Source organism: Haliaeetus albicilla, chromosome 1, assembly GCF_947461875.1.
Source record: "Haliaeetus albicilla chromosome 1, bHalAlb1.1, whole genome shotgun sequence".
Classification (NCBI taxonomy): domain Eukaryota; kingdom Metazoa; phylum Chordata; class Aves; order Accipitriformes; family Accipitridae; genus Haliaeetus; species Haliaeetus albicilla.
In genome coordinates this window covers 35,677,275-35,692,760 of record NC_091483.1, presented here as the reverse complement: position 1 = coordinate 35,692,760, position 15,486 = coordinate 35,677,275, and the positions used below count along the sequence as shown (strand labels likewise).

The 15,486-nt window shown below is 39.6% G+C and overlaps 1 protein-coding gene across 6 annotated transcripts in view; it reads left to right on the top strand.

Moving 5' to 3' along the window:
- Nucleotides 1–15,486, top strand: part of FBXW7 (F-box and WD repeat domain containing 7) — a 195,604-nt gene that overhangs the window by 160,142 nt on the left and 19,976 nt on the right. For 5 of the 6 annotated variants that reach the window (XM_069785258.1, XM_069785267.1, XM_069785243.1 and 2 more), the window contains 3 exons: nt 3,101–3,183; nt 6,213–6,354; nt 13,732–13,866. In XM_069785258.1, the coding sequence (XP_069641359.1) occupies nt 3,101–3,183; nt 6,213–6,354; nt 13,732–13,866 (360 nt within the window). Of the gene's footprint in view, nt 1–333; nt 607–3,100; nt 3,184–6,212; nt 6,355–13,731; nt 13,867–15,486 lie in introns of those variants that run through there. The other variant, XM_069785275.1, reaches the window with a different exon arrangement.

Genomic DNA, 15,486 nt, shown 5'->3' with positions numbered 1-15,486 from the left:
GGAAAAAGGGGGGAAATAACCTCAACCCACGCAGCGCTATTTTGAGGGTGGGTGGGTTTGGGGTTTGTGGGTTTTTTATTTTGGTTTTTTTTGTTGTTGTTGTTGGGTTTGGTTCTTTTTAGCTCTCTTTTCCCGGGGTGGGGGCGGTTTCCCACCTCCGGGGCCCGCGGGCTCCCTCCCGGCCGCGCACAGCCCGCAGTGCCGCGCCGCCGCTGCGGAGGCGGGCGGGGAGGGAGGGACGGGGCGGGCGCCGGGGGGAGGAGGGAGGCGGGGGGCGGGAGGAGGCAGGCAGGCAGGCAGGCCGGCCGGCAGGCAGGCAGGCCGGCCGGCGGGCGGGCGGGCAGGCAGGCAGGGGGGAGCCGGGTTCTGCGCGGCGCGGGCAGGGCAGGGCCGAGGCGAGCCGGGCCGAGCCGCGCCGCGCCGCGCCGCTGCCGCCCGCCGTGCCCGAGCATGTCGGCGCGGGAGGCGGTGACCTACCTGCCGGAGAAGGGGCTGTACTGCCAGCGCCTGCCCGGACGCCGGGCCCGCGGGGCGCCGCAGCCGCGCAAGGGGAAGCGCGCCGACACCATGGGATTCTACGGCACCCTCAAGATGATCTTCTACAAAGTGAGTGGCCGCCCTAGCCGCGGCTACGCGCCCGCGGATGCAGGCGGGCGGGCGAGGCGAGGCGGGGAGGGGCGGGCGGGGGCCGCGCGTCTTCCGCGCCGCCGCTCCGCGGGCGGAAACGTGCCGGCGGCGGCGCGGGGCTGCCGCTGCTGTGTAGCTGCAGTGTGAGCTGAGCAGTGCTGGGCTGTGCTGTGCTGCGGTGCGCTGCCGGGGAGAGCTGCCAGCGCTGGGTGGCGGGTGGTGATGCGGAATACAGTTTGCTGCCCCCCCCCCCCTTTTTTTTTTTTTAGTATACTGCAATCTCAATTATTTCGATAAATAAACGTTGTCTGAATGAGTTGTGTTTTCCTAGCGACTGCTTAAGTATTTACGGGGACGTTTGCTCGGCGGTTTTTCTTTTTCGGTTACACAGATACCTTGTAGGTGGCTAAATCTTGTCACTAGACCTCTCTGCTGTAGAGAAAGTTTTATCTTCTTCGTATAGCAAACGACATTTTTGGCCGTGTATTTACTTAGTGTCTTTTGAGATGCTGAAAGTCTGTCTGTGTGGTGGACCCCATGAGAAAGTTCCCTAAAATACCTGAAAAAAAACCCAAAACAACTAAAAGAAATGGGTGGAACCATTATTAGGCAACAGAATACAGAACTGCATAATGTTTTCTTTGCTAACGCAAAAGAGTAACTCGCTATAGCTGCTTATTCTACTGCAGGCTTCGTACTTCTTATTTTTAAGGTGTGCTTTCGGAAAACTGCATCTCCCTTTTATGAGAAGCAGAAGAGGAGTATGGTGATGATAACCCCTCAGAAAGGCAAGCTGGAAATAAAAATTTTCCTTGTACAAGAAAAATCCTTTCTGAAAAGTCTATCATCGAATACTGAAATTCGTGCTCAAACGTCTTATTTACACTTCCAGCAATTTTGATGGCTCACTCGTCTAGCACAGTGATAAAAGATGGTATCCATTATTTTTCGGTGATGCTTACAACTGGTTTTCTTGGGGGAAGCGCCGGGGGCTGCTCCTCCTGGGGCGTGGGGAAGCGCCAAGGGCGAGGTTGGTGGTTCGGCAGCATGCGGGGCGGTTCTGGCTGAACGCTTGTCTGGTGAAATGCTGTGGAGTGTCCCATGTGAGGCATGGGCAAGGAAACACGGCTACAAGGGAAGCTCTTCTGGTTGCATTGTAGCTGTTACTGTAAAAACAAGAGACTAGTTAACCTTAGCTAGCTTTCTTTCGTAATCACTAATGAAGCAAAACACACGATCCTCAGTGACTGTTTTTAGGGAAAGCCATAAAGGTATTTTAAAACTGAAAAAAAAACCTCAAATCACAACAAAAGTATATGGACTATACCCTTTAGAGAATTCTGGTGGGTTTGGGGTGTTTTGTTTGTAGGTAGGTGGACTGATACAGTAAATGGTTAAATAGCTATGTTATAATGTAACATTAAAAAAGATCAAATCGGTTCTGTAAGAAAAATGCTGACTTTTAAACTGTATCTTAAATACGAAATTTTGAAAAAAGGGAGCAAATGGTCGAACTAAAGTCTGAATTGCAATGCAAGTGGTTTATGTATTTTGCAGCTCAGTTGTAAACAGCAGTAAGCATTCTTCTGCTGGCTGAAGTGTTCTGCTGTATCACATCTTAAAAAAAGAAAACCAACAAAAAACTCAGAAATTGTATTTGGCATACAGATGTCTCATTGAGTCCAAAAATCTGTGGTTAAAGATTACCCAAATATGTAGAAAGTAATCTTTATTTGTCTGACTGGATAAATATGGCTTTCTTTGGTTTCCATCTCTATGGCTTCCCCTTTTAGCAGCTGCCCTGCTCATTATTTGGTTTTGATCGTATCTAATTGTGGGTGACATTCAAGACTGAGGTTTAGTGTTTTTCATCCTTACTCTTCTTGTAAAAATGTTGGTTAATCTGTCCATCAGTTTTACCACAGTGTTATAAATGTTTTCGATGTACAACTTTAAAATAAAAGGGTAAACAACAGAAAAAATATATTTGAATTCTTTTTTTTTAGGTCCTGAAATGAATATAATGGTTTACAGTGCAGACAGGCTACCTGAAATGTAACCATTTCCATGAGAGACTTAGCAGTGAACCTGAACACAAAGGATGAAGGACTTTGCTTTAGTTCTTCACCTCCCCTCCCAGGAGAAGAGAGAGAGAACAGTTTAGTAAATAAACCAATACAGATTTCTGAACACTTTTTCACATTTGAAATTTGGAAATTAAAAGAATGTCATTCCAGTAGATTTTGGACCCTAAACCAGCAATAATATATACGTGCACCGTATAAAACATGGATCAAATACTGTTGAAGCTAGAAACTAAAATGTTGCTTTAAATCATCTTGTGACTGTCAACTTTGTTGAAATTTGATATTAAAGTAAAAGGTAAAAATGGATTAATTTTACAGAAGTACGCATAAGTAAGGCTGGTCATGTAACTAAATCCATGTTGTTACTCTTTTCCCTCACCTTGCAGATGAAGAGAAAGTTGGACCATGGCTCCGAGGTCCGTTCTTTCTCTCTGGGAAAGAAACCCTGCAAAGTCTCAGAATACACAAGGTAATTAAATGCAATAACAGATCACTGGATCTTGACTCTTGCGTATATCCCATCTTTCCAATTGCTAAACCTGATTCATGGGTCCTCTTAATGTTAAAGCACTGTAAAGCAAAGAAGGGATGGTATCAGCATTTGTATATTGCTTAGCTAATTTAAATTACGTGAACTGAAGATGAGTTCTAATGAGTAGCCAGACTTGCATTTCTTCGGTTGAGGTTTGTGTTTCATTCTAAATATAGCATGCCCATTTACTTAAGAGACTTTTTGAGGGCTAGAGCATTCCTGGGAATAAAATCAATCAGATTTTTAAAAAGGGACATAATGATGAACCCTAAGACTATTACAAACTGTGATCAAATGTATCGCTTTGCTATGGTAACAGGAATGAGAGAATGGAAATTTATGTAGGCAGAGCAGACCATCTGATCTTAACAGGAACACACACGTGCTTGTTATCCACAATATGAAAGTATTACAGGTTCTGTCTGCTTCCCTACTACTCCTAAGTGGTACCAGATCGCACATATAACTGCTGCTGTTCTGGTCAGGTGCTTTGTGGAGTAAAACACTCGTAAACATCAGAAGCAGTGGTAGAGTAGGGCCCTGGATGCGCACCTTACGATTGCAGTTCTTCCTGAATAGTTGCCATAACAATTGTGCTCGGATGTCACACTGCTTCCCATCCTGTTTGAATTTACACCATTTTACGTTTTTTTCCCTGTAATAAGCATCAGCCCTCCTACAAGCATTGTGCTTGCCTCCTAAAACTAACTGGGGATGTTAATTCTTGTGAACATGCTATGGTAGTGTTCAGTCACTGATGGATCTTTCAAAAGTAATTTATATTTTATTTCTCTTCCTTTAAGAGGTTTATCAGGTGATGAGTGAAAAGTTAGGACAGGGTGGGGAAACAGGTTCCAGGTTTGCTTTTCAGATGTGGGAACGCTGCAGTAGAGAAAGAGGTGATCTCTAGTTTCTGAGAAGCCCATGCTGCAGCTTCCACATCCCCCTCAAGTCTCAAGTTGGTAGCTTCTCCAGGTTTCTAAATCAGGCTAATGGAAGAACACTCTTGTTGGCCACCAGTTCTTCAGGTGACGCACCGTTCTCTGCACTCCCGTAAGAGTAAACAGTTCAGCAACAAAGAAAGTACGCTTTCTGTCAAGTATATGTCAGATTCAGAGGAAACCGCTGGACTTCTCCAGCTTCCACAGAAACCTGACTGGCTGTCTCAGGGGAATGAAAACATACAGGAAAAATACAGCATGAACAAAAATCTTGTGGTTTAATCTCAGGTCAAAGGAAAGAGGCTTTTAGATCCTGTTTTGAATAACTGTTTTTGACTGAGAACCAGTTTACAGCAGAAGAAAAGTGTAACTGTTCTACTGGGGCAAGCTCAAGGCTATATATTGCCCAGATCCAATGTAAGCCAATTTTAAGAGCCTTATTTTGGACCTTAAATGTTAGGCCTTCTGGTGGATCTCCGTACAGGTGATGAGAATGAGTAAGCTGTAAAAACAGATTTTATTTTAAAAATACTTTCAATTGACATTGCTTGGATTTTGAGTCATTATTGGTGTAAAAGAATCCTTAAATAACATCTGATCATCTCTCTTTTAAACTGATTATATTTTATTTAAATAGTATTTAGGCAAATGATGCAGTTCTTTTGCCTCCTTGTTTTCCATTTTCCCTAGGATCAAACACTCTTTAAAATTGACAGGCCTGATGAACTTTCTTTGCATATAACAGGTAAAGCCAGTAAACAAATGTCATTAAGAGGATCCTTCATCTATGAAACAGTGTTTTTATATCAGCTTCTGTTTCTGTTGTTATTCGGTAAAATTAACAGTTAAAAATAAGCCTGTTCAAACCAATCTTTACTTTCTTTACCAGTTTGGGTAAATGTTAGGACATGCTACGATTGTCCTTCAGGACAAGGAAGAGTAGAGTGAAATATTTGTAGCGTATGATGAGATAAATATTAAAATGAACTTGCCTTGCATCATTTGAAGCTATTCCTGTAGCTGCTGAAAGTCAGTAAAACCCCGAAGCTCATACCTACTAAAAAGCTGGATTTATCATACACAAAAGCAAAGGATTTCTTGGAGTCCCACGCTGTATTTAAAATTTTCATGCTTGTGCAAACACTACTGGAGTTCCAAATTTCCTGCTAGGGAATACAACTTTGATATTCTGTGAACGAAGTACTTTATATTATGTTAAAAAAAAAACAACAAAAAAAACCAGTCAGCTGTATTTCTTTAGATTCCTACAATAGCAGCTTAATCCCAGCTCTTTTAAAAGCTCCATCCCATATGAATGAGCTGGTTTTTAACATGGCAGAGTGAAAAAATCAAAGTGTAATTCAGAGAGCACCTTTGGCTCCTTTTCCCTCTTCACGTCACACCCCCCACCTTTAATTCCTGTGTCACTCCATCAACATGCAAACTTGAGAAGACTGTATAGAGTATTTCAAAGCCCAGTTCTAAACCACTAAACCACTAGAACTGCTTGATACTACTAGCTCTTTGTCAACAAAATATATTAAAAGTTAAAAATAGATACATTTTTTTCCTGTTTGGTGATGAAGCAGCACTAGCACATTTAGCATACAGGTGAGACTCTGAGCTCTGGCTTCCTACATCTCTAGTCAGAAGGCACAAATACAGCCCAGAAGGAAGGGAAACACTCTGGCAGGGAAAGGAATATATGAACCTGCATCTTTATAGACAACCTGCTGGCCAATTAACGGAGTGGTAATATTTCACCCTGGAAAGGTGATCCCCATTTTCCCCCTAGCTGGAGGATTAATACTGCGGTGGTAGAAACAGGTGGATTTATTAAAGTGAGGGAACTGATCTCTTTGAGTGACCAGCAGAACAATTTTTCATGTTACTGTTCTTGCATGAAGTTAAAGAGTTTAAGTAATAGTTGCAAATTCTATACTAGATTTTTTTTTGCTCTGCAATAGACTTCTAAATTTTCCGTAATGTTTTACATGTGACTATCGCTTTTTACTTGTATCATAGTACTACGGGGCTGGTGCCATGCTCTGCCACACCTACTACTTTTGGGGACCTGAGGGCAGCCAATGGCCAGGGGCAGCAACGTCGCCGCATTACATCTGTGCAGCCACCAACGGGCCTTCAGGAATGGCTGAAAATGTTTCAGGTAACCAGTGCTTAGAGAAATAAACATCTGAAGCAGCTTACCTCCATGATTTAAGTAGAAGGTTGCTTCAATAGAGGCAGTCCTTATACATCCCAGAATATCTCTGTCATTGATTTTGTGTACTGTTGCAAACACAAATAGGCATCAACTTTAAGGAATTGTTTTTCCTTGGTTCTGCTAGTTACTGTAGAGTTTTACAAAAAATAACTGCTTTCTCTGGTTTCTTAATAAAATAACCCTTCCTGTTTGATGTTTTCACATTTTCTGCAAAGTCTGTCCAACATGTAACGGCTGCCTCCATGGCCTCAAGCTAACTTGAGATGTTTTCGCTTGGAGACTAGTAAGCTTTAGTGCATGGTTTGCTTCAATGCAGGTATAGCACTAAATTTGTCGGAAGTCTGGAGTCTTCTAAGAATAGAAAGAAAAGTTTAGCAAAAATAGATTAAAAGGAAACTCAATGTGTATTTTTACTGATCTTCGTATACTGAACACTACCAGTACCTGTAGCCAGTACCTGTGTATACAATTGAACGGAGGGGGGAAAGAGGTTTTGTCTTTCTAGCAGCCTTCAGCAATGCCTAAAACTTGTATCTGACAAAAGAAAAGGTGTGAAGGACAGTGCTGTGGACCACTTGCACACGTCGAAACTGAAATCTACGTGGACACCAATCTGGTAGCACCTAAGCCAATTTTGTGTGCGTTAATACAAACACAGTTCAGGGCAGGCCTCTGCTCCTGTTCCATAACCTGTACCGTGGAGATCTCTTTACAATTTTGCTCTATATTTTTAAGAAGCAGGAATGAGTCCTAGTCATTGATTTGAAAAATGGAAATATTATGTCTTCCTATCTTGATTAATAAACTGTTACTTCTAAAAACATTTTCAAAAGGAGTAACTAACTAATACAGTCATTGTTTCAATTACTGTAACAGGCAAAGAGAGAAGAGCAATATTGTAGATACAGTAGTGAGCGTACAATTTTGCAGGCAGAAGCGTGCTTTTGGCTTGATTCATGCTGCCACATAATACCATTGATCTCAATCACTGTCAGTTCTGAACATTAAAATAATAATGTAGAACTCCTTCTCTCTTTATTTTTACACATTTATAATCTGCTTAAAACAATGGAAGTTTGGAATTAAGATATTCTTGTACACATCATTTAGTTTCTTAAAACTATTCACATTTAATTATTATGGTGTATCTTTTTTGAGACTGTTCATAGAAATATGTCTTTTTAACCCCTAAGAATCATATCTGAATGGCACTTCGTATATATGATAATGGAATACTGCATTGTATTTTAACATTTTGTAATGTTAAAGCCTTTGTACTAACAAAAGCTATTTTGTTATCTACAATGTACAATGTGTATTTGCTCACATAAGATTGCTAGTTATCAATAGTTACATATTTAGAAAAAAAGATTATGAAAGGCTGAAATGTTTGAGAGTAGTGCAAACAAGCTTGACAGTGAAACCAATGCTATTGGCTGTTTGGTCAGGATAAGGAAAAGAAGTCTGTAAGCCCATGGAAATTTTGCCTGTAGTTAAGTTGTTATTATTTTAGGGTCCCAAATTTGGGGTTAGTAATGTAGAAACCATGCTTTAATACATATATAAGTTGATACTCCAGAATACTTAGTTGCAGTACTAAATGCCTAAATGCTGATCTATACTCTTGAGAGAGAGAGGCAGGCCTCTCTCTCATAACTGGAGGTCATCGAGTAGCAGTTATTGATCACTTCTGTCACTGGTAGTTTTTATTGCATTCACAAACTGGAGTCCCTTATTTTAGAACCAAAAGCTTTCAAAGTCACGTAGCTGTATCTCAATGTTACATCTCCTTGGCTAATGCTGAGCCACCTCATTTTCTGTGTGCTTATTTTCCATGTGAGTTTTATGAATGGGGCAAGTCTTAGTCAAATGATAAAAGCATATTCTTAAAGTAAGGGGAGCTAGCTCTGCCCAAAGGGCAGAATTAAATGCCATATGTAGCATCATTCTTGCAATACAGAGTTTCTCCTGTACAGAAATGGAAATGGGAGAGCTTTCTTCCTTATGTACTGTATGCCTGCTAAGCCTGCTTAATAACACTATCTTATTTTATGTGAAAATATATTTCCAATTAATTTTAAAGCTAAATTTCTAGGGGCACGTTAGCTGGACATATGTACTGTTTCAAGGTAGAACTGTCCTTTGGCATAGAAGCTGGCAGTAACAAGTGATACTTAGTTATTTTGAGGTCTCTCACTCCTATGTTATCTTTTCAAATTGAAAAGCAAGACCACTCTTCAAATACTAAGAAAACTCAAGATAGCCTTTAAGGGTTTTTTTAAATTTATTTTTTATATGTTATTGCTGCTCTTATGATTTATAGTTGAGCTAAGCCTTTTATTTTGGAAGTGACAAAAAAACTAATGCAGAAAGGAGAAACAGTTGGAAGAGTAGTTGCACTTTCCCTTTAAAAATGAAGATATATATTGATTTCAATGAAATGTTAAGTCTGGAAAGAAAAAATAGAAAAGCATTTTAATAGGTTCAAACAATTTTATTTCTTAAAGGCCTATTTATTTTTTCTGTTTTGCAGTGGCTCTTGGCTTCAGGTCTTTTTAATATCCACTATAAGATCTTTAAAACTCAATGCCCAAGTGTATCTTTACAAGATTTTTTCTTCTACAAGAAATTTTATTTTATTTGAAGCAGTATATATTTTTTAAGTCACCAAATTGCTTGCCATAAGGAAAAAAAAAATCAGCTGCATGCTAAGTTCAGTCAGAGATGGTACTGCTTTAAAAATTATTAAGTTCTCTCTCTTCCCCCCCCCCCCCCCCTCCTCCTACTTCACATACTTGCAGTGTTGGGTTTCATTTAAGTAATGTGATAAAAAATTTGCATTCTCTTGGAATATTGATGTTGAAAAGTTGTTCCATACACAGTAAGTATAGGCAATCACTTTGAGTAACTAGTGAATGCTATTATTTTACCTAAAATTGGAAGCATTTTTTTCTCAGCAGTCTAGATAGTGTCCAAAATGCTTTTGCCATTTCTGTCTGGCAAGAGTACTGTTCCTTACTTTTACATAAATAGTTGGCTAAGTCACCTAAATTCAAATTTCTTACCATTCTCCATTTCTTACTCTTCCAAAGACGCTCATGAATGCATAAATGTGCAACTGAGTAGTCCACCTCTTATGTGAAGCAGGTGGTAAAGATTGTATCATAACCAGCATTGCAGCATTTTCTGCTCTGCGTCTTGTGGTAGGACTAGGTCAAGGGTTTGGTGTTTCTGCACAACCCCTGTGCACAAGTGGAAGAGATCCATGCTACAGCTGCATACCCTTTCTGGCTCTATCACCATTATCAGTGTGTTTCAGAGGATTAGTGCAGACTTAAAGCAGATCTGATCATCTCTGCTTATTTCCCATTGGCTTGGGTCTCAGGGCAGTTTTGGTACATACAAACTAGACTCCTTTCAGAAGACACTCTACGTTGTCCAACCCATAGCAGAGACATAAGGGTCTGAAGCAGTCATTGCTCCTCTGGACAGGTTCACGTCACGTGTGGTACAGATGTTCAGTCCAGGGGACCAGACTAAGTCTTAGATACAGGTTAACATGGAGGCTTCAGCACCAGCTGCTCCCAAACCCCTCCTGTTGTGACAAACTACTTGCTGATGTAGACAGTGTTTCTTTCAGTGGATTTTGATGATGTGCTATTTTTATCCAGACTGAGATACCTCTGAGGTGGAGGGTGGCAGAGTTCTTGGTAACTGATCCAAGAGTTGGACAGAAGCTGGCTCCAGAAGAGCCCTTCCTGCAGGTCTCTATAATGACAGACCTCCATTAACAGAACTCAGTAACGGGGAACAGCACCCTGAAACTAAACCCTTTAAAACAGGTGTCCTAAATATACCTCTAATAGAAAAAGGGTGCAATTGCTACAAACTGTAATTGCACAAATTGGAGCTAGCAGATGAGAGCTGTGCAACAGAAAAGCATAGATCATGGAAGAGTAGAGGTCCGGCAACAGAAGATGATAAAAGGATAGCTGGCAGGTCGGACAGGAGAGATGAGGTGGAAGTTCTAGAAGTTGTAGAAGCAGCAAAGATGTCGTTTACATGATCATAACGCTGTTGTGCATGCCTAAAAACAAAAGGAAGGACATTTAAACATAATAGCAATGGGGAAGAAGGGATAGTTTTCAGGTAGGTAGTGCCATGGTTGCAGCAACTGCATTACTGAATGAGGAAATGGTATGAACAAGCCGAAAGGCCTTGGCTGACAAATCAACTCCTCCCTGAGGAAATTTGAGGGAAGAGGGGGGATGTTTGTTTAGGAATCTCATATAATTCAAAGAGCAGTATCGATAGTCCCTGGTGGCTTTCCAAGGGATATGTGAATGAATCCTGGAGCTACCTTTTCTTGGGGAATCCCTGCCCATAATTAAAGTTTTATTTTAATTTTACATTAAAATTAAACTTAAGTTTTGAAGACAAGGAAAACCAATTAAACAAACACATTTTAAAGATAAAGTATATTCTTTACAAGGATCTTCAGTTTGAAAGGGAATCACTTGGTAGAAATCCCAGGTATCTGGACACTGCATCGTGTGTCTCGGAAGTCTCTGGTCATCTACAATGTTTAAAACTTTGCAAACTGTTTGGCACACATTTACTTTTTTTTTTTTTCCCTCTTCTGTGACATTTGTTCACTGTTGTTTTTCATCAAAGCCACAAACTTATTTCTTACTCTCTGCGCTCAATGTGCTATGTGCAATTTTTTTTGCAAATGGATCAAGCTATGGGGCCCAGAAACAGTAATTTACTAGTCTTGCCTTTGTTAATGCAAACAGTTGTGTTCATCTGGCAAGGCTTCATCCCAATTTTCCATGCCAAACATTTCCCTCAGAGACCCCTTAGTGACTGTAGCTGGAGGTTTGTTTGCTTAAGTGAAAGACTAAGGGGACAATGTCCTCGAGAAAACATTTTGTAGCAGCTGATTGCTTAAAAAGAGCCTTAGGAAGCTGCCTGTAGCCATCCCCTAATGATGAATGGACAAATGAAAGAGAGTACTGCTTTTATTCATTAGCATCTTTTTCCCATTCTTAAATCTTTTCCCTTTTCTGTTCAGATCTGTATTATATTTTTTAAACAGAATTGTCTTAAGTGAAGAGAGTTACAGATTAAGATAGTGTACAGTGAAAACATTAATCAATAACATGTTCATAACTGCTAGCAACGTTTGCCACAGCAAAAAAATATGCTCTTCAGGTTGAGTTGTTCTAATTTAATAAATGTAGCTGCTTATAAATTGAGAGCAGGCTGACCTTGGAAATTCATATTATAAGGAAGTCACACAGGTATTACTTTCCCTTTTTTAAATTCTCCTAAATTCAAACATGGCTGACAGATGAGATTAAAGATTGCAAATGTTTGTACCTAACACCAGCTAAGCTCTGGGTTGAGGAAACAAACAGCAGTTGGAAAGTTGGTGAGATAAACAGTTCTTCAGTGCATGATTATGGAGAACTGCTCTGTGATGCAAATGTTTCTATTGAAAGAAATTTATAATAAAAGCTGTTTGTAACAGCACTGCTGCAATTTATGCTGAGACATTCTTGTTTCTTTTTAATATTCTGAGGATATGAGACACGGAAACCCTCATCTCATATGGTGACAATCTACGTACACACAGGGATGGGGAATGTTTTCTTGCCAGCTTAGACCATCTTACCAGTTGCCAACAGTGTGTAGAAAGGCTCAGGTCGCAGGAACTTCCTTCCCCTCCTCTGTTAGGGTAGGCTGTCTGGGATCTGCCACGTGTTCGCCGTAGAGTGAGAGCGTGTAACCGGGGTGAACAAGCTGCTACACACACTGCCTGCCTTCTCACAACTGTCCCAGCAGGTTCTCGCTCCGCGCTTAAGGCAGCTCGAAGCTGCTTTCACTGCCCTGATGGAATGGGGTCACCGGAAAGTCGGGTGGGTCATCATGTGGGTAAACGATACTTTTCTTGACATTCTGAGTATTTTGACATTTTAATTAGGGAGAAATGATGCAACACGATGATCTTTCTAAATTGAGTAAAGTGGGTATTTATCTGCTTTGCGTTTGCTTTCAGAAATTCCACCTTCTCCTTCACTTGCCTCATTGTTCTGCAGAAACTTCACAATATACAAACATTGTAGTATTGTGGAGACCGGAATTAATTGTCAGAATCAAATCCAGAGAACAGAAATTCAGAGCACGAGTAATAAAGGTCTTGAGATACATGGCAGATTAATACAGAAATTTTAATTGCAAGGTATCTTGCCTTTTTTTTTTTTTTAATTTCAGTTAGCCTCTTACCATAACAGTAATATCATTTGTATGTGCTAATTTACTTGTAAATGTCACTCTAGAAGACATTCAAGAATATGAATGTGAGTCTGCTCTCAAAAACTGTGATGTCTCATTTTCTCTCCTCTCTAAGGTTTTATTCATGCTCTAATTCTGTTGCTAAATCAGTTAGTGGTGGCTCTTTTTTTTTCCTGCAGAAATTATTTTTTTCTTTAAATTGTTTTCACATAACAAATCAAAACTCTTTGATGAGCACAGATGAGTTTAAGACGTGCTTTTCAGATGTGCAGTGTATTCAGTTATTTTTTTTCTACAAACGACACTGCTAATCTGCTATGCTCTCAGATGAGTGCCTTATTAAAATCTTCAAATTTTATGATGCCCATTAGTAAAAATGTGAAGTAAGAAAATTACCAGTCAAAAATTCCCTGTTACAAAATATACGTTGGTTTATAGCCAGGATTCTGAAATTACAGCATTGTCATTTAGGGACATACCGTAGTAATAAGCAGGCAGTAAACTAATGTACTTTTAGAAAAAGTTTCTTTCTTTCCTTTCCTCTCATTTCATTTAAAGTTTTTGGTTTTGTACCAGATGAAACATAAAGGTTAAATGTTAACATCTCACTTGAATACACAACAGAGAAAGATGAAGAGGGAGCGTGTTCTGTTGCAACCCCTTGGTTGTCAGTAATGTGTGTGTGTAGATTTCATGAACTCCAAAAGAAGCTTAATTAATTTAATTATTATTATTAAATATTATTATCTCTTTAATTGCTAATCTGTATGTGTGTGTCTAACAAATCCTTTCTTAGCTTATGAATCAATGTAGTAATTTTCAATATTTTGTGTTGATTAACTTCTCATTTTTGTGTAATTAACATGAGCATTTATCTTGCTGGCTTTTTATATGCTCTTTATATGCTTGTATATAGCTCAACAAGGAAACTTAACCTGCCTTATGGCAAAGCAATGGCACCTTCTAAGACAAACCAAACTAGAGTATTGAACTAAGCTTACCGTTTCTTTCTTTTTCTTGCAGAGCTGGAGTGGACCAGAGAAATTACTTGCTTTAGATGAACTGATTGATAGTTGTGAACCAACACAAGTAAAACACATGATGCAAGTGATAGAGCCCCAGTTTCAAAGAGACTTCATTTCCTTGCTCCCAAAAGAGGTGAGAAATACAGGTTAATACTGGACTATGCAATGCATCAGCCACTTTTTAAAAACTGCCATGCTAATTATGGCATTCAGTTTTGCCAATACAGTGATGTAAACTGATGTTAGAGGTCCACAATATGGTACACTGCCATAATATGGCAACTGATTAAACATACTTTTATTCCTTTAGATACCTGGAAATATGGGTGACTCCTTTAAACACAATCCCAGTGTCTTTAGAAATATCTCTGTATCTTAATTGGGCTGATTGTGCTTTTTTTTTCCGAGAACTAATTCTGTTAAGGCATGCACACACAAAAATTTCCTCTGGATGCAAGGCCTTTCTGTACATTATTCTGTAAGTATAAGCATTATTTTTTAATGCTTTATATGTTGGGAGTTTTGTGAATATTATCTTTGAATTTATTTTAAACAAACTGAGCCCTAAAATCTCTACCAAAAAACCCAAAAGTAAACCCAGAAAAGCACTTCTCACTAAGGATGAAGCCAAACCCTAATTAAGCAGATATCTTACAGTAAATCCTTTACTGCAAATCAGATTATGTTGTGTCAGGTTAAAGAGAAACTAAGATTTAGATTTAAGCGTGTGTAACTAAACGCTGTCCACAGAAGAGTAATTCTTGATGTCCTCACAACTAGAACATGAGGATGGACATGAAAGATTATAAACCCAGTTTGCTACAATTATTAAATGAATGTATTTTCGTTAATTTAGAAATGGTACCTCTGACCTTGATTGATTTTAGGGAATCAGAAGTAGTTTTGTTATTTGGATTGGGGAGGAAGTCTGTTTTCTTTTGGCAGATCTACTGCATGTTGGGTTTTCCATGTAAAAATGTTCATGAGGGCTGAAGTCTTTGTAAGTCTTCAGATACTAACACATTCCAAAGCAAGTTCTTAAGAGGTATTCTGGTGTGAGTATGTGGTTGCTGTGTTTGACATGGTCTTACTACTCGAAGACTGTTCTCTATCTCTGTTTCTTGACGTTTTTTCTGGTGTATATCCTGTTTTTGAATACTTAGATGTACAAGACCCTTCTTTCCTTTTATATACTGTTATATCTTCACAAGTTAGGAAGTGTCACAGCCTTCCCTTGCTGGTTAGCATTTGTAAGGGGTTGGAAGCAATTTATGCAACAAGTATTAACTTAGTACACATGTCATGAGATTAGTATTTACAGAAGCACTTCCTGTGGCAGCCGCCTTCATAAATGGAAAGGACACTGGGGGAGGAGAAGAGTTTAGTAAGACCTCTACATGGTTGCCATGTTTCTAGAGAAGCTGCCCAAAGCAGCCTTACTTCAGAGGCGGAGGAAGGCAGCAAGACTATATTTTGAGAAGACAGAAGATACTTTGCCACTTCTGCATCTATTAAGTCTGGAGATCTAATACAGAATTGATAACAGTAACTCACAGCTTGGTTGTCTTTGCATGATTTAGTGGCAAAACTAATTCAAGTACAACCAGAGATCTACTTATGCTGCAACTAATGATCATGTTATTATTTCAGTTTTAGTGACTTCTTCATAGAAAAGATATGCTATTTAGTTGTAAAACTTTCTTTTTCACTTATGTTTCTTGCCTCTATTGTAAGCTACTTGTGTTTAATTTGT